This window comes from Monopterus albus, unplaced genomic scaffold (assembly GCF_001952655.1).
Source record: "Monopterus albus unplaced genomic scaffold, M_albus_1.0 scaffold31.1, whole genome shotgun sequence".
Classification (NCBI taxonomy): Eukaryota; Metazoa; Chordata; class Actinopteri; order Synbranchiformes; family Synbranchidae; genus Monopterus; species Monopterus albus.
In genome coordinates this window covers 4,185,589-4,206,111 of record NW_018127911.1, presented here as the reverse complement: position 1 = coordinate 4,206,111, position 20,523 = coordinate 4,185,589, and the positions used below count along the sequence as shown (strand labels likewise).

The window sequence follows — 20,523 nt, the reverse complement described above, 5'->3', positions numbered from 1 at the left end:
GGCTAATTCAGTTACTCAGGGGTTCTGTAGTGTAATGCCTTGTAATGACACACAATCTCATTTGGTCCAGGGAAAGACATCAATCTTTTGGATTTACAGTGGGGAGCAGACTCTCTCCTGGTGAGTGAGTAGGGAGAACAGTGAATGAAGTGTGTGTGTGTGTGTGTGTGTGTGTGTGTGTGTGTGTGTGTGTGTGTGTGTGTGTGTGTGTCTTCTTGAGTTTTAGGCATGCATTTGTGTGTTAAGCACTGGGAAAGTGGGAAATGGAATAATATGTTCAGACCAGTGGAGCTGAAAACTACCCATACATTGGTTTGACAAACAGCAAAAAAAGAGCCACCATGGGGGTGTGGGTGAGTGAGTGAGAGCGTGTCTGCATACAATCGTGTTTATCTGGAATGAAATAGAAAAAGAATAGGAATTTCTTGGTGGAGGTGTGTTTGTATATGGGCTTAAGCACAAAATAAAAAACAACTGTGTGTACCTTGTGCACCCATGCGTTCCCACAATCTTACACACATATATACCTTGTGTAAACACCCTTCGCTGCTCTGTATCTCTACATTTCTGAAGCTCATCAGCACATTTTGTCCCTCTTTTGTTGAGGTTTCACATGATGAGTTTTTACTTCTACTCCTCAGGGAGAAGAACAACACAGAAAAGAAAAGATGAGCTCACTGACCAAGGGTCAACTAAATGAAAATGCAGTCAAGTAGAGAAGTGTAACATAGCTTGTGTATTTGTCTCTAAGCTGAGGGAGAAGAGAGAGAAATGATATGCAATGAATATCACATAAACCCCAGTGGTGAATATTACAGTTCGAATGGGAGTCTGAAGCTGGAGCAGATTTGCCTGCCTCGATTGTTAGTGTGCTATATACTGTATGTACGTGTGTAGGAAAAGGGGAGACGCCTCATGTGCCTCTCTGTGGCATCACATACAATACAGAAACTGGCTTCTCATTCACTTCCACACCGCACTCACTACAGAAATTCAAATTACATAAGAGCATATTAAACCTGATTCTACTTGCTTTAAACTCAACTAGTGACTTCCCATCTCTCTGTATTGCACTCCCCTTATGCTCTCAAGTAAACTTTCATCTGCAAAAACAGCTCATCTATTGTTTTTATGACTCCACATTCTTCAGTGGTATTCATGAATATAAACTGTTACTCATGAGCTGTGCTGTGTTGTTTTACCTTGGCATGTCAGGGATCTCTGACCTCAAAAAACACAATGTGTAGAACTCGACTGATTTCCACACAGATGCTGTTGCAAAGAGTGTCAAGAAAAGAGTCCAGAAGTAGACATGATGACTGGAACAAAAAGTCAAGCGTGACTATCAAGTGCCGAACACCGTCAGTCATGTGCTCAAAAGCATGAAAACGTGTCTGTATGATAATAGTCAATACAAGATGAGTGAGTATCATTTTTATCAATTGGAATATTAACAGGGTGTAACAAGAAATCCAAAACTGGAGGCGGTGTCATGAGAGAGTTCTGATGTCCATTCAAGAGGAGCTGATATTAGAAAAAGACAAACAAAAACACTACTGGTTTTTTCTGTAATAAACAAAAGGATATCAGAAAGATATACCCAATACTGTTGATAAAGCACAGACAAGCAGGTCAGCACTGATGCAACCCTGATGAGTTTTAATTCTTTATTTGTATTTGCACCAAATCACAACAAAAATCATCTGAAGGCACTTTGCAAAAGGAACTGTTTTCATGCTTCTCCATCGTCAGCTGGAATGTGGGATGAAATTAATAAACCTAATTATTTTGCTTAAAATTTTTGATCACTACTCGTGTCATGATAAATAAATACTTCCACCTCCTGCCTTTTGACTTTCACCGACTTCTATACATGTTGGACATACAATAAACATTTCAAAGATTCAAAAATACACAGCTTTGTCTTTATCTCATCTCACATTACCCTTGGTGAGCAGGGAGCATAGTTGCCGCAGGCCAGAAAGGCAGCTGCTCACAATTCCTTCGTTTTTTTACAACGATTTTAAATAAAATCTATGAGATAGTTTCTGCCTGCATTTAGCTTTCATCCTAAAGAGTCTGGACATTCATTCTGGCTCTGCCATGTTACTCAAGGACACACCCGGTCAGGAATGGGAGAGATAAAATACTATAATTTCAACCTGTTTTTTCAAAGTAATATGTCTACCACTAACATGCAGTTCTAAGGGTTATTGTTTATCTAGATGTCTGTGACCCCACCCAAATTAGCTTCTCTTTCAGATGACTAAAGCTATAAAAATCATACCTTGCTCACAGTGGTAAACTCAAATCTATGTAAAGGTCAGCAGGGAGGCTGATAAGACCTATTATTTCACCATGTCAGTCTGCAGAGTGGAAGGAGAAGCTGTGGCAGCCAGATATAAATCACAGGAAACAAGCAGCTGACATGCTAGGGACCTGTCGGCTAACACAATCATATTCACAACACGCTAAACACACGCACGCAGACACTTTTACTCTGTTGGCTTTGTTTACATTGTGTGTGTCTATGTCTGTGTGTGTGTGGCCTGGTATTATTCATGTTGTGGGGACATAAATCTGTTTACATAGTCATGTTATGGGAACTCAACATCCTTATGGGGACAAATAGCAAGTGTAATGTCCCCTAAAGTGGTGGAAACACAACATGTGTGTGTGTTGGGGGGGGGGGTTATTTTGTTACAGCGATTAATCACTGTAGAAATCAAAGATTTGCAGAGATAAAGGTCTGTGAGAAATAAGCCACTAGCCTGTTCAAATTCTTAGACTGTAGCCAACCATGATGGCATGTTGGCAACAACAGAATACAAAATAACAGAGAAAAATGATTAGAGATTAATACTGTAGCTTGAGTCAAGTATCCAAAAAAGTCATGTATTTAGCATCTATTCAAACCCTAACAATGGCATCATGCACTATTCAACATGGCTTAATAGCCAGTTTAAATGAGCTTTCTGTTAAGTAGATAAATATGTTACTATTAGTGTCAGAAGATGGCAAACAGAAAACAGGGAACTGAATAGAAGCAGCTTAACAAAGGAGAGAGGATCAAATGCAGTCTGGGCTCCAAGGTTATCTTTTCGAAGAAAATTTCACTCTTCCATAAAAAACAGGGCTCTTAAAATGTATCCTGTATTAAATCTTTTAACATTTTCCTCTATTCAAGAGATGTCAGCATGACTGTTTGTCGACCTTTCATAAGATTAACCCTCCAACCACTGAACCAGAATGTGGAGGATATATCCGAGAAAAACATCAACCAAAAACAAGGACCATTTTCACTGTATCATATAATAAATGGTACAGATCAGGGAATGATGGATCAAATTTATTTGAACTAAGCATGGCCATAAACATAAACAAAACTTTCATTATGGTGTAATATTCACACAGGTTGTTAACAGCTGTGCAGACCTCCATATCAGCATTAATTCAGCTTCAAGGTGTAAGCTGCTAGCACTGTGAGCACACACCAAGGCAGCAATCAGCCCGCCTTGATGTGTGCAGCTCTTCCTTCTTGTCATTGAGAGAGCCCTCAAACTACAAGAAGCCTACTTCCACTCCCTGTTCCCTCCATCTTCATGTCTGCCTACTTGCCTGGAGGGCACAAATGATGGAGTTGGTTATTGGTTTGGGATTGGAGCTGAGGATCATTAACACCTGACTTTAGCACACTGCAATAACAATGACAGAGATTATGACTGCCAAAAATGTGATTAAAAAGGGAACAGGGAGGAGACAGATAATGAAATGAAATGAGCTGTAACTGTGGAACAAAGGGCTTTTCTAAAATGTCTGTAATCTAATGGCAAAGGTTCACACAAATGGGCACAGCAACAAATACACACAAACACACACACAAGTTTAATGACCCATTCTGACTGAGTGGCTGTAAATTCCTTGTTTATGACACCGAAGCATCATGATCCAACTTGCTCACAAAAGGGCTTTTACTGTTGCTGACAACGCACATAACACACACACACACACACACACACACACACACACACAGATATATATATACACACAAAGAACAAGAAAGGACCGCTAGTGTAGCCTAGGGATAAACACACAAATACACCCACCAGCTTCCCTAATAGTATCAAGCATGCTAAAACTGAGACACAAAGCAGAGCATTAGAAAGACAGAGAAGTTTTTCTTCAGTCTGAGGCAGTACTGCCCTCAGGCTTATCTGTTCCCATAAAGAAGCAATGGAAGCAATAATGTAAGAAACAATCCAAAACTAAATGCTGGAGAGTGGATCATAAGCCAGTTACAGATCACATGTCCAATAATGCCTACTATAGTGTAGTCATCATCAAACGCAAGAGAATCCTGTGGTTCAACGCAACCACATCTGACTGAGTCCAATGTTAAAAAAAAACTGTTCATATTGCAAGCATTTCTCTTTATTTACTTCAGTCATCAACTCCCATCTCCTCCACTGCTTCACCGCTCTCACTTTGTTGTACTGTTGCAAATACACATTTTTTTAGAAGGTTATTTTAACCTCATGAAAATCATGGCTGTGATCGATTCAGTTTGAGCTCTTTTGTGTCACTTTGTCTTAAGTGTAGTTTGTTAACTTCCAAAATAATCAAGGTCCCAGGGATGAGAGAGTATGCTATTTGGTTGTCTATTCATGGTGCTGAAAATAAAAGGCTGGTGAAGTCATTATTTAATAATGAATCAAGTAACCTCTATCTTATAGACCAAGTTTGTTCAACAATTGCAACCAAATAAACTTTATAGGTGTAGCGGCCACACAGGTTTGAATGTTTGTAATATATTTTGTTTGCACAAGTATTATTTTGATTTATTTGAAATAACTGATTAATTTGCTGATAAAAATGTTTGTTTTGGATTGTATTTGAGAACAGATGTTATTTTCCCATTTGTAAGCACAGATTACAAGTTTTCTCCTTTGGCAACAATCACTTATAACTGTGAATGTCTGCTCTGTCTGACCAGGAAACTGAAGATGTAACTGAGCTGCATGTGTGATACACTGCAGCCTGATTTATGGTTAAATGAAAGTACTGTGGTTATTGTAGAGCCAGACAGCTACTTGCTGACTGCTGAAACAACCTTTTGACATTTATTAAAGGAATATGCTCTAATAATATAAATGTACTATGTCATATCCTAACAGAGGAAATAAGCTATACTATGAACGCTTACACAATTGAAGGGTCTTATGGTGGTCTGAATCTGTATACTCAGTTGTGCAGGGCCTTAGAAACGCTCTGGTCGCTGAAATAACGGAGATAAAATCCCTCAAGGAGGAAAACTTCTCTAAAGGAACAGGTTGGCCTCCTGGAAAGAGGACAAAAGCAGGTAGAGCTGAGCCAGCTCCAAAAATAGCTCAAACAGAAGAACAAGCTCCTCAAAATGGAAATCAAAAAAGCCCGGCTTGTACCAAAGCCCACTTGGACTGTCTCACCCTGCTGGCCAAAAAAGACCAGGAGCTACGGAGCAGTAAAGAGCAGTGGAAGGCCCAGTGTGATGCTCTGGAGGTGAGCCTCCAACAGGAACAGGAGTGTAGAGATGAAAGGTGGAGTGGAGGAGGTGCAGGAAGAGAAGAAAGCGCTCTATGAGGACTGGCTAGGGAAGGAGGATGAACAGATCAGCCTCCTCACCTCCAAGAACAAAGAGCATCAGGTATGACGCTTCAGCTGATTGTTTTATCTGCTGGATTCTAGCTGCTTATTTTAGATGAAGTGGGAATTCATTTTTAGATGTGGAAAAAAGACTTCTCTCTTTGCAGGAGCTCATCCTCAAAATAAAGGAGAAGTTGGTAGACTATATTAAAAGGGAGCAAGAGAAGAAAGACATGGAAAGGAAGCAGAAGGAGAATGAGAAGAAGGAAAACATGACAAGGAAGGAAGAGCAAGAAAGAGAAAAGATGGAGAAAGATGGGAAAGAAAAGATGAAGGGCAAAGAGAATGAGAAGGTGACGGAAACACCTACATGTAACAGTGAGGAGAAAGAACTGAATGATAAGGAAAGGTAAAAAAATATATACTCATGGTCTCTGCAAGCGAATGAATGTACAAACCTGCAACTCCAAAAAGCAAAACAAAACACTAGCATATTGAAACTCATTTGCTTACAGTTAATATTAGCAATAACCATGATTCAACATGCTGCTTTTGGAGTGAACATTCAAAGAAGCAACCAGAGCTTTATGTCATTAACACGTTAAGTAATGAGCTCCACTAATTGCACCAGAGAAACCTGTAAAAATTCCTTTAATACAAAGCCAAGCAGCATTTGAGGACTAGCTGGACTATGCTGAACTTATTTTCTGATGGGGATAAAATTACTTGGTGGAGAAAAAAAAATTTAATTAAGTTAATTTAGATTTAATAGGCGCCAATGAAATTAAAATGCAACTTAATGAAACTAATATTGTGAATCAATTTGAACACGAAATTACATTTTCATAGGTAATCCCAGGTGATGCACTATGCCAGGCTGTTGTGAGGATTTGTAATAATGAAAAGGGGATGGTAGTGTAGGTAAAATCACTCTGTGCACAGTCATTTATGTAGTAAATGAGTTGGGCTTTTAGGAATTATGGATAATTCGTCAAAGTTGGTAAAGGTTTTAGCATTTTGGTTTGTATAAAAATACAAATGATGGTGTCTGGTAGACCTACGATTTCAGGTGAAATATTCTACCAAAAGGAAGCAATGGGTCCACTGTTTTACCCTGGCTCCTAAGATCCCACAGAGTCAGCACAAGTGCTCCAATGTGCACTGACTGCTTATCCATTTACACTGCCTATTGTGTTCAATGGAGGATTCAGCAAAGTCAAAAACACTGAAACTATATAAATGCAGTGGTAGGCACCTCTGACAACAAAAACGAGGGAACTTCTTTCAGAGTACTGTCATTTTATATATAATTCAAACAATCTAGTGGCTGCTCAAAGCAGGGTGCCTTAAGTGAGAGGGGATCTGTAGGTTTGTAGAGTTAAATTTAGGAATTTGCATTGACAAAGTTAATCCTTTTTCTCCTTTTTACTGTGGATTTACTACACTGAATGTCACTGAACTCAGCAACATGCTTGATGAAATTATTCTTAATTTAAAAGAATTTGTTATATTCAAAAAAGAAATCTGTCCTATATGGGAGGAAAAGACATTTATTAATTGCATTACAATATGTTAATATTGTTATGCCCTAAAGTTATTTAGGATAACAGCAGATAACATATGGAAGTACTTCACCCTGCAGCATGACATCAACTTGACATTTGGCAAGAAAATGCAGGGAAGGAGAGCAAGAGCTTAAATTAATGCAGCCCACATGTTCACACACAAAGACAAACTGGCAACAATCTAGAAACATTAAAGGTCACACACACACGCACACACTGTAAATGAACAGTTTCAAATGTTCTCTTCTGATGCAGAGGCAGTTTGGAGAACAACTGCAACTGATGTTGTCTGTGTGTGTCTCTGTGTCAGACAAAGGTCTCTCTGTTTCATCAGCTGACAAATGTCACCAGTGATGTCACAACTATTGCTGTGGATTATTTAAAACTAACACATAAAGGACATATTCTCTTTTCCTGTAACACACACACACAGATATATTAGGCAAATCATGTCATATTAGTGACACAAATGACTGACCAATTCACACAAAAGCACACATTAAACTTGGATTCTCCATAACACTAAGTTTAGCTGGGAGAGATGTGTCAACAGTCTGTTCACCCAGTCAGCCTATTCATGTAATCCTCCAGCCTCACAAAATTGTTCCATTTAAATGGAGGAATGTATTTATAGCCAGCCTGACCCTTTTGAAAACAACAAGTTCATCTGGAGCTAAGTAGCTTTAGTCCAGAATAAAGACCAATAAGGCCTGAAGACAGATTATGGCCACTTTTTTAGGAAACCACACAGTTTCCTACAATTCAGGTTGGGGGTAACACATTTTAAAAGTCATCCTGACACTGATGTACTGTAGTTAAACAGTTATGGCATGCCACCATGTAATGTAGCAGCTTATCATGAACTTCCATGATTATTTGCAATCTCTGATGTTCCACCCAAACACCCAGTAACTGTTGCAAGTACAGTACTGTGCAAAAGTCTTAGGCCACCATTAGAATTGTTGTTTCAGTAATGTTATGATGGCTAAGTGTTTAAAAAAAAACTCAAAAATGTCAGCAAAAAAAAATCTGGTTATTCTAGATGTGATATTCAAACTGTTCTAAAAAAAAAAAAAAAAAAAAGAAGATGAAGAATCCAGAGAGGTCAAGGACAAAAATAGAAGTGGAAGACCAAGAAAACTGTCAAAATCTGTTGAGAGAATGTTGTTTTGTAATATTGTGTACATATTTCATGTGTTTTTTGGGTATATCTTAAGAAAGAGTTAAATAAATACAAATTTGTTGAGGTCATTATATGACAAAAAAGGAAAACTTGTGACATCAAATTTATCCACATATTATTCTTATATTATCTTTATATATCCATCCTTAAATTCATATGAGGTTTGTACTAACATGCTTTGCAGGGAAAGTTATAGATGAAAAACAGATCATTATTTCATTTGTAAATGAAATGGCCTTCGTTTTGTTATCTCAGCCTCTCTTTGACTTTCTCTGACTCCTTTGTACTCCCATGAGAGATACCGCCCACCTGGCTTTGAATATGACACTTAAACAGTGTGTGAATAAGGGGCTCTGGGTCTCTGATCTCTCTAAGTTAGAGTTTTGACCTCTGTCCTCTCAGCTGAGATACTTTGTACTTAGAGGATCTCTATAATAAAATTACAAAAATATATTCATTGGAGTAAGTTCATTTATTCTTTCTCATTTGCATTAGAGGAGTGGATAACTATGATAATTTCCACCACAAAACAGCTACAACTAATGGAGGCCTGAGACCTTTGCACTGTACTGTAGGTCACAACTTACAAGGACACCAATGGAAATTCCAGTAACATGATGAAACCCCCTTACTGACTGTAACAAATGTAACGGGCCCAAACAGAGACAATGCAACGTTGATCATTTAATAGTTAAAAAGCCAAAGGACTTGAAGAAATGTCTGCAAAAATGAGTTTTTATTCATATAACAGTAGTGCTGTGTCTTCTGGGTTTACTTCTGGGTTTTGTGAGTCAAGTCATTAATGTACAGACCTTGAAGACATACGGGAGGATGATTGATAGTTGATCGTCAGTGGAGGCCTAGCATAGTGGGATTAGTCTGTTGTAACCCTTTTTTAACTACCCAACTGAGAATACATTACATCGACTAGTGGAGAAACACAGATCTATAAACAACTTTAAATTAGCCTATAAAAAATGTGTGTGTCCGTATGTGTGTGTAGATGTAACTGGTCAAGCTTATCTACCTATCCATCCATCCATCCATAGTACTTATCCATTGTATGTACATTTGCTTTATAGCTATTTATGGAAAAATAAAACCAAACCCTGCCCAAAAGAAGTATTCTTAATCAAGAACAACGTGCTGCTACTGATTTGTGCAAAATAAAGAACTATAACATGATTATACAAAACATCACCTCTATGACAGAAAAAGGTGACAAAAGCAGGAGGTCTGTCTTTGTGTTTGTCTTTCCTGCACTCCTGACAGGAGTTAAATGGAAGCTGATACAAAAGGCTAGGCTGCTTTTGGGTTTCTATTAAATGTACATTTTAAGAACAAATAGCACTATATGTACAACAACAACAGGCGCACACATCTCAAGCAAACCTTGTGAAATATGATAAATTACGACATACACAATGGCTCTGTTTAAGCGGCTGTGCAAAGAAGAGAGGGAGAGTGTGCACACATGAACTGAATTTACAGTTAGAGTGGAATATTTTACGAGTTGTGTTCTGTATTTCTACATGTGTATCCTACCCAGTGTTAATAGAGATGATTTCAATTAGAGGGTTCTTCCTGATCTTGGGCAGGTCCAGTCGAGCTCCTCCAAGCCTCCGACCTCCATCTTTCTTCTGACCCAACAAACGAACTGAGTGGCCTGAAATCAATAAGCGCAACTTCAACACAGGTTCCTTTACAAACTAAAACAGTAACTGCCATTTTTTTTTGTTTTTTTTTGTTTTTTTTTTTGGTTGCAGTTGTCACATAACCAGGCAGACAGTAATATGTAAGTGGGTGCACAGATACAGTACATGTTTAATGTTTAAAACAAATACTGAAATACTGTACATTCACTTGAATTTCTCTGCTCCGGATAAGATTATTCAAAATGATTGTGGGCATAAAAATGGAAAAAATAGAAGCAACAAAAAAGGGACGTTCACTTTTTGGATGGTTTGATCATTTCCTCTCAGTCTATTTCCACAACACACATTCAGTTGTATGTTACACACAGTGACTCACGCGTACACATTTACATGAATACTTTTACCTACAAAAACGATACCAACTAGATAGCTCCACAGTGCAACAGTCATATCTAGACGACCAAATAAAAGCCTTCATTAAACTCCTCTTGCCTATTATGTATGGCAGTGATGTGAACAGGACAGAGAAACAAGGACAGGAGCACATCAGAGGAGACACGATGTGGTAAAGACAAGGCCAAAAGAGAGAGAGAGATTTACAGGCCTACAGGTAGCTGTGCAGGAGATGGCCAAACAGGCCACCCTCTGGCATCAGGTGTCCCTAAAATCTGTTATTTGAATACAAAAAGTTGGAATTAAGACAAGAACAGTATATTAGTATATATGGTAGTTAACAGATGTGGAAACAATAAAGGAAAAGGAAGGACAAGAAAAGTTCTTTAAAATAAAGAGGACTACTTCAGTCGGCTATTTTTCCAAATGAACGCTGTGGCATCTCTAAAAGTATCACTTACTGGCAATCAAACTATGTTCCAGAAGCAAATGAAAATCCAAAGCTGAGTTTAATAGCTAACAGTAGTGAAGCTCAGCCTTTGGTAGTTGGAAATGGGGTGTACTAGTATTTCCCTTCAACTGTCTAATAGGCTACCAGCTAGAGGTGTGCAAGATGGAGGCGCTGAGGGATGGAATTGTTTTCCTGTTTTCATCCACGTTACATGGGTCTCATGGGACTGTGGGTTCAGGACAAGAAGCCCGGTTATCAATTGGTAGATAAAAATGACAATCTGCCCCAGAGGAGGACAAAAAGCCAATCAGCGAGGCGTGACTGGGTGTAATATCCCAGCAGAAGCAAGGAAATGAGAAAGTGTCCCTCGTGGAAAACAGCTGGGACTTGAAGCACATTAGGCAGTCCTTCCCTCTAGCTGGCTATCAAGGCATCAGCCACTGGTCATGAAACCAGGATTTAAAATTCATGTGTTCTCTAATATCCTTCTCTCTGTAACCGTCTCTCCATCTGTTGACTGATCAATAAATTCATCCATATTGTAAATTAAAATTTCATTTAACAGCTAGGTTTCATAGTTCCAAGTGCTCGTACACTGCTGTTTTAAGCGTTTTATCGTTTTAAAAATGTACGAGTGAAGTAAACACTGATAACTGCTAAAAATATAAACTACATCAAAGTCTACAAGGACTATTTCTTCTAGATTATAAGGCTTTATGGCCTAAAATTAGAACTCTTTATATTAGAAATGAGTTTCCTTTTTACTAGGTCTGGGAAATTTAATTTAATTTTGGTGACTAATGTGAATGGCTTAACGCATGAAAAAAAATGAATGCTGTTATGCAGCAGCTGTTTTATGTTTACTTCCTGTGGCTATATGCTAATGCTTCTCCCATCTTTCCACACTTCCTGCGGCTAATGCACGCTCACGCTAGTTATGGAGTAGAAAAAGGTGTTTGTAAAATAGAATTTTCCATCTAAAAGTTATCAGATGGCTCTTTGGAAAAGAAAAAAAAAACTAAAGTAGTGTGCATATTTTGCTATCAATAAAGTCATTTATCTTTGATGTATCACCTGAAAATGACATATCCAGGTGCTACTGCAGAGACATCAGGAACACTCTACCAGGCTACTCGAGGTGGGTCATAATCCAAACAAACCAATGATAAAGCAACAGAAGTTTTAGCTAACTGGATAGCCAAAGCAGAGGACAACTATTTATAATACAATGGCCTCTGTTAATTTTTCTTTTTGGCTTCTGTTCATCTAGCCCTTTATGAAGTCACTGAAATTCAGTTTGTACTTACTTGAGTGGTATTTGGTGAAAGAATGACCACAGGTCACAATTTATTATTATTAAGTCTGCTTTTAAAATAGGTTATCAGAATCAGAATCTGCTTTATTGGCCAGACATGTCAGACACACGAGGAATTTGACTCTGGTACATTGGCTCTCAATGTGTATGTACATATCCCCATGCAAGGGGGAAGTAAACAGTAAACCAGCATAAGTCATAACCTGAAGTCCACTGTCATCTCCACTGTTTTGAGTGTTTTCAGCTCCAGGTTGTTGCGGCTACACCACAGGACCAGCTGCTCAACCTCCCGTCTATAGGCTGACTCGTCACCATCTCGGATGAGTCCAATGACCGTTGTGTCATCAGCAAACTTTAGGAGCTTGACAGAGGGGTCCTTCGAGATGCAGTCATTGGTGTAGAGTGAAAACAGCAGAGGGGAGAGCACACATCCCTGGGGGGCACCTGTGCTTATTGTCCGGGTGCTGGATTTGGTTTTCCCCAGCCTCACCTGCTGCTTCCTGTCTGTCAAAAAGCTAGTGATCTACTAATAGGTGAGGGGAGGCACAGTGAGCTGGGTCAGTTTGAGGTGGAGGATGCAGACACGAACGGATGATGGTGTTGAATGCCAAGCTGGAGTCCACAAAGAGGGCCCGTGCATAGGTCCCTGGGGAGTTGAGGTGTGGCAGGATGTAATGCAGTGTCATGTTGACTGCATGATGGAGGTTTTCTTGGGGACTGGAATGATGGTGGAGCGTTTGAAGCAGGAGGGGACTTCACACAGCTCCAGTGACCTGTTGAAGATGAGTGTGAAGATGGGGGCCAGCTGATCAGCGCACACTTTCAGGCAGGAGGGGGTCACCTCATCTGGGCCTGGTGCCTTTCTGATCCTTTGTTTTTTTAAAGAGGCCACGCACATCCTTTTCACAGATCGTACAAAGGTAGTTCAGTGTGAGTTATCCGATATTTAACAGTTCTTCTCTGGTAAAAGTAATCCAGGATGGGTTGCAAAGGACCAAGAAAACAAGAAAACAAAGAAAAACAACAAACACAAGAGAGCGTGAGTAACCAAGGCTGCCATCGCTGTCAGCGCCATCTTACAAAAAAAAAAAAAGAAATATTTACAATAGACTTCCTTTACAATTATTCTATGTTAATTTGGTATTCAGGGTGGAATGATAAGGACTTCACAAGTTTGCACAATTAATTACAGTAAAATAAAAAATGTGTTAATTAGTTTTTTAATCAATTCACAGCTCTACCTTTTACATCTTCACTTTTCTGTTTGCATATCCAGATAAAGGTAAACACTACTGAGTAGTCAATTCAGAACTAAAGACATCCCCAAATCATTTCAAAGAGCATGTGAACCTAGCCTATCTGCTGTGAATATGTTCTGACCAATCACACCAGATGTTTAAAAAAAACATGGTACCAATTTTTCCAATGCACAGAGTGACCATGACAAAACAAGCCCAGGATTAATGACTTGCATGTTGAGGTTGGACCTTAACATAGTTTTCCATAGTTTTTTCCCCAGACTGTTGACAGTGTACATTTGTTTGTTCCCAATACCTAATTGTATACACAGGATTGTCCATAGAAAGCAAAACAAAGATTTCCAGATGTCTTTTCCAAATTATGAGGTTGTACATTCTCATAAAACCTGCTAATTGTCATTCTCTCTTTTTTTTTTTTAATCCATGACTGCCACCCAAGACACAAGAAATAATCTCACTACCAGCATGGACTCACTCCAGGAGTTGTAGCCAAAGCCAAATTCAATTTCAGGGCCTTGAGGACCATGAATGGAAAGCAAGAGAAAAATAGCTAACCTGTGTTGTTAGAAAAAAAGGAAAAAAAGAATGCTATTTGTCATCTCAATTACAAAGTTTTGATAGACCACCTGCTGTCATGGGCAGCCCCACACAGACACAAATACCCATCACCCAATACCATATTTTCTTGTTACTGACTGCTCCCTTCCTTTCTATCCAATCTCTATCTCCTTTGTTCTTTCCCCTCCTTCATAAATACAAACCAACATAAGACCTTCTATCCAGTCATAACGACCCATTATAGTATGCAAGAGAAAGAGAAGAGGAGGGAGGGAAGGCAAGAATGGATAGATGGATGGACGGTTGGATAATGCTAAAAATAAATGGATCACAGATGAAAGACGCATAGAAGAGCCAGATTCTGAGAAGTAGGAAGCTAAAGGATGACCTGTTGACCTGTGGCTGATGTCTCATAGCAAGTGGTCAGTCTTGTTATGCTACCTGGTTTGAGTTTAAAGCAGAAGGCAGGATTGAGGGGGTGGTGGCTACTGAAAGGACGGAAGGCAGGTGAGAAGGACAGGAGAGGTGTAATGACTGTCATCCATCTTCTCGCTAAGGTAACTAGATACTGTATATAAGACTCTCTGTAAAAAGAGGTTCATTTTCTTCCCAAATGTCAGTCAAATCGGTTTTGATGGAAAATATCTCAGATGCACAAGATGTATTATCTAGTAATCCTACACTGTCTTAGAGTAAACATGTCGAAGGAGTATTTCTTATAAAAAGCCTTACAGAATGCTTCGATACTTTGGAGTGACACGCACCTCCAGTTTCCTTTAGTCACTTCCAGATAGAAGGTCACTGACAATACAACTAAACCCATCACAAATTACCATTAGTTGTGCAAAATATTGCAATTTTTCAATTTAGATACATACAGTAAATGCCAATTGTAATGATGTAAATGACCACAGACACAGTGGTGTTGATTTAAATACACTTCCTGGACCTGGTCCCTGTATTGTGCACATGTGAACTGAGATGGAGCATAAAACATAGTCTAAGTATACTGCTAGTGAACTATACTATTGGTTAAAGAAACCAGCAAACATTCTGTATGTATTTCTGAACTGCAATCATGTAGCCTTCTGCAGCCATCTTTCATTTTAATTACTAATTGAAACATAGTGTGACCTACAAGCCAGTACAAGTCCCTAACATTCCCCCCCAGTATTCTAAAAAGAGAGGCGATTTAGGAACACTCTCTCCTTCCTCAAATCTTTTCTTAAAACTGGCATCTCAGATGAATAACAGCTGGTAGAGGTGGTACAGTAAACCAAGTTCTGAGGGAATTTATATAAATAGCCATTCTCTGCTCCCAGATTTTAAGTTCCTGTACAGGAAGGACTAAAAGTATGACAGACTAAACAACAGCGACTTAACAGTGACTCCTTGGTAAATAAGAACACAGTTTCACTGTTTAGAATCACGCATCACCTTGTCTGTTGATACCCACTCTTTGTTTCCTCTTTGTCCTCTCTTACCGTCTTTTACTATTCAGCCACATCTTTATACACCTGCTTTGTTTTTTCAGCACTGACACACAACAGATTGTTTATACTGATGAAATAAGGATAATGAGGTTATATGGATGCTTTATAGCATCTGATCCGTAGCTAAGTAGATACATTAGCCTGCCTAACCTCTTCTGCACCTTGTTTCTATGCCTGCCCCAAACACACTAATATAAAACTAGTATCTAAAATATAAAAAACTATTTGGTGAAATGGTCATCCATGACTATCATCTCAGTAAAAAAAATGTCAATACTGGGAGGTCAATAAAAAAACCAAAGACATCCAAATGGTCATAAACTATATACAGTATATCAGATAGGTATTAATGGTGGATTCATTTTTTAAAATAAAAACAATGTATAAATATATCCTATCTGTATTGTACTCTACTCTTGGTTTTCATTTTGTTTTGTTTGAGCATCTCTGGCTCAGTCTATTGCAAAATTTTCTATCCATGGGTGCAATTAATGGATCTGCCAGTTGGCTTAGAATAACAAAGCTGTTTGTTGTTAGCTGACCACAGTGATAGCACTACCCACCGACCTATTCACTGAATGCACAGTAACAAGCAACACAAGACTGGGCAGTACTTGTAATGTGCATAGCTGTATAAAGTAAATATTAAGTACTGTGTACATGCTCAGCAGCACAACCTACATAACTGTAGGATAAAAACATGCTCTGGTATTTACAAGAGCTACTAACTTGAACTTTATGTTAGACAGCTAGATAGATGCACAATGTCATAAGGTGTCCTTATGGAGTGACAGTTGTCAAGCCTTTCTGGTTCAGGATGCAAAGTGAATAGTCTAACACCCCAAGAGCCAAGCTCATAAAATTGTATACCAGTGCTCATGTACTGTGGAAAACAGGCCTGCATGTAATTTTGGTGAGGCAAAGAACTGTGCCCATTAGCACTTCATTGAAGTAAGTACTCTAGTAGCCATTATGAAAGGCAAATCCCCTAGCTTTAAGGTTTATGCCCAGGCCTCCAAGCTGAAATAACAGCGCTCAGTTTATACGAGGTCATAAAGAACTGTAATGATAGTTGAGAAATTAGTTTCTATGGAGGGGGATAAGGAGGGAGGGAAAGGGGAGGGAAGGAGGGAAAGATGAAAGAAGGGATGGAACAGAGCAATGGGGGGAGGGGGATGATGATGGATGGGAAGGAAGAAAGAACGTGCAAATCATAAAAAAAGAAGCGTGTGTGGCCAGACACTGTAGGGTTGATGACACTGTTAAATTGGGCCTCAGTTCAGCTATCGCTCATTACAGCGAGGCCTGCAGTGCAAACTACTCACTCATATACAGTGCACACACATGCACTGTATATTCTGAATCTGCTCTTTATTAGAGAACGGCTGGGGGTGTATGACTGGACACTCACTCTAAACACACTCTGACCTTCATAAAACAGTTAAGTGCAGTGGTTGAGTAACAGTTTAAACTGAAGACTTAGTCACTGCCATATGAGTTTGTCTCGCTGTTGGTGAGCTGGACAAAAACAAGCTACTCAGACAGCAGGACAAGCGGGATCCAAAGGTAACACTGATGACTTCACTTTTAAACATGCAGCATCAATCTGCATCATTAACCTTAATGAACAATGTAGTCAAATGCAGTTTTTGTACTTTTTCTTTCATGAAATATGCTGTCCTTTAAACCAAGAAACTTTAAACCAAGACTCTAGATGGCACCAGAAATAAATGTTGTAAAATGTTAGAATATTTACAAATCATCACTGTCATGTGACCTTTTACAAGTGATAAGTTCCTATTCACACCAGTCAAACCATTTTTAGTCCTTGTATTTCCTGTCAATAAGCAGACGTAGACCTTATTGAAAATCCTCATACAAGACGCTAATGCTCAAAAATTTCATTTCCTATTCAAAGCATGAAAGGACTGATCAATGCACTACTGCTCATTCACTCACACAGGCAATGTTTGTGTGTGTTTGTTTGTTATAACCTTTAACAGCCTCGTCCACTACTTCCACCACTCGATCAATCTGTTGGACCTGAAATAGACATAGGAAAAGTTTATCGATGCTGCCCAACCAAGTCCACATATCCAAACAAAAGCCTGATATTGACAACCTACAAATAATGCACATATACTGATTCACTTTAAACATGCTGGACATGTAAATGTACAAAAAGGAAGTAAACACAGAGACCAAAAAGATGCAACTAAAACAGGTTTTCTCCAGCCAAGATTAAGTGATGTAAGTTTCTTAAATGCCACTGGATGCCAATGTTCTATAGTAGCTACAGCACATATAATGTGGTGGGAGGATTTCATGGATGGGAACCGAGAGGCAGAAGCAGAAATAGGTACAGAGGATGACAGAAAGATGAACATGTACAAAATAACAAGTAACAATATAATAGCAGCAGATTCACTGATAATAGGAGAATGACTAATACAGAATAACGGGACAATCGACCAAGAGTTATTCTTCTCATTGCCTCCTGTGGAGAAAGTCCTGCGGCTCTGCCAAGGGGAACTCTGAAACTCCACAGATTCATAAAAAAAAAAAAAAAAAGCCCTACTGGCCACAATTTAATAAGAGCCAGACTATTAAGGGATTAGGCTGGATAATAAATGAGCCAGAGTGTCCTACTGAGAACAGCACTGGCTTCTGTACTAATCTACCATCCTACAAGAAAAAGAAGCGAAAAGGAAAGCGATAATTAGAGATTCACCGATTACAATTTTCTTGACCAATTCCGATTTTTGATTTTCTTTTTTAAGTCTGACCTGCTGGTTCCAATTTTCTTTCTAGGAACTAAAATCAACAGCATACACAGCCATTTTTGTAACTTTTTGTTAATGAAAAGTAAAATTGTAATTAAAAAAAAAACTCGCATTAAAGTTTTACATTTCTGTCTCTTTTTATTTTTACATACCTCCAACTAAACATGAAGTGCAATATTTGTACTTCTCCAAATATAAACAGAAGCAGGTAACAGAAACAAATGAATGCCTGTTACTACTGAACACACAGTTCTTTCTGAAGTGTCTGAAGTTTGTACTTGCTGTGTTTTACCACAGGTTGGATAAACTCTACATAAACAAGCATTTCATGTGTAGCCAGTATTTCTCTCACTGTGGACTGTTCGTCTGAGATTTGGACCTAGTTTCCTCTTCTCCAAGGTGTTTCTGTGGGCTCCTCTGTACATTGTTTGTACACCAAGTGCTTCCAGTGCAGGAGCACGAACCTCGCTCGAGGTTCACGTGAAATGATACACGCTGTGCACGCTACACTTCTGGTCGGTGCCACTGCATGCGCAACAATGACTGTCATGCTGTCATTAAATCTGATGCACACAAAATCAAAAATCTCAGAGTGGTCAGCCGGTCACTGGTCAAGTCCGATCACTTGATCAGTTTTCAGAACTGTCGATTTCCACCGATTGATCGTTCTATCCAGGGGTGTTTCTAGAAATAAAGCTCTACTGGGGTACAGGCCCCCCATTCTTCAAATCACACAATTATTTTTCTTGAACGTCTGCTGTATGACTGAAATGTGCTATATCCACTAGTCCACTATTGGACAAACGGTTGTGTGACTGGCAGCATCGCCCAGCTGACCGGATATTTCTCTGTACCTTCAACTCAGGATGGTAGTTACAGCCATCAATAAGGTTAGCCTCAACAAATTATACATGGGGTGGGCTATAACTGTGTTGGGGAATAATTCTTGAGAATGGTAAGAATAGAGAGAGCAGAAGGTAGCTTTTTTTTTTACAAGTAAATAAATTGCCAACGTGTCTTAACACATACCAAATTAGCTAAGTTAGGAAGTTAGAGAAGTTAGTTAGTTGATACTATGTAAAAAAAAAATTGATTAATGTAAGTTAGACTTTCCTTTGAAAGATTTTAAGCCCCCCCCCCACACCTTCACCCAAAAAAGGGCCATGCCTAAGCATCTGAAAACCTAGAGAAAACCCTGTTAGAGCATTAAACACAAAAGCAAAAAGCACAATAACTACAATAAGCAGTAACATGAAAACTGAAGTGTGTATAATTTTACCGCAATTGGACTAAAACATAAAAAAAGAACACAATCAGGATTCATAATGTTTATTAAGGAAGCCCATTTAAGGCATACATAGGCAATGTTAAGAAGAAGAATGTACTTGCTTCTTATGTTTACAACATTGCTTAGCCACTGTAGTCCTCTGATTACCTAGCCAGCACTATGTACTATACAAGATGCGACATGTCTAATTCAGAGATGTAAAACACTGTGGGCTTGCATGGCTGTCTGTGTACCTGACACACAATACACATCATTCATTTGACAGCAACTTCAGACAGAAACTCGCAACAAAAATACACAAAAGGCTGATACACAGGTTGATTAAAGTGAATGAATTCTACAGGAAGCAGTTTGTCCCTTATCTATCCATCAGTGCAATCACTATATACAAACTCACAACTGCATATTTGCATCTAATTTGCATAACCCACCAACTGTCGCTGTCAATGTGTGGTTGATTATAACTACCAAGGGTACACAAAGGGAAGTGTGTGCACATACACAATTGTACTTCTATTGTGATGAGGACACATAATTCATTCCACAGCCCTTTAGCCCACCCCTAGCCTAAACCTAATTCTAACCTTAACTCTAAGTCCAAGTATTAACCCTCAAACAGCCCTTTGAAGGTGTGTCAGAAAGCGAGGACCAGCCAAAATACCCAAAATGTCCCCACTTCTTAGGTGTAAAGCTCAAACTGGTTCCCACAAAGATAGCCATACAAGTATATACGTATATACACAAGCAAATACACACAGATGCATTAACAGACATAGTAAAAAAAACAGAGAGAGGTATGTGTGTGTGTGTGTGTGTGTGTGTGTGTGTGTGTGTGTGTGTGTGTGTGTCAGTGCATAATCTAATCTACTCGTGACAATGAAAGGACTGGCAGTGGTAAACTTCCCAGCTGTTTCTGCCTCGCCTCCAAGGCTTTTACATATACAAGCCTGTTTATCTG

General features: G+C 39.0%; 1 protein-coding gene across 2 annotated transcripts in view; it reads right to left on the bottom strand.

Annotated features, from left to right (window-relative positions):
• cdkal1 (CDK5 regulatory subunit associated protein 1-like 1) overlaps positions 1 to 20,523 on the bottom strand; it is a 235,510-nt gene that overhangs the window by 138,869 nt on the left and 76,118 nt on the right. For both annotated transcript variants that reach the window (XM_020596756.1, XM_020596757.1), the window contains exons 6-7: positions 17,489 to 17,537; positions 9,916 to 10,036 (exon numbers count right to left, since the gene is read on the bottom strand). In XM_020596756.1, coding sequence (XP_020452412.1) covers positions 9,916 to 10,036; positions 17,489 to 17,537 — 170 coding nt within the window. The remainder of the gene's footprint in view (positions 1 to 9,915; positions 10,037 to 17,488; positions 17,538 to 20,523) is intronic.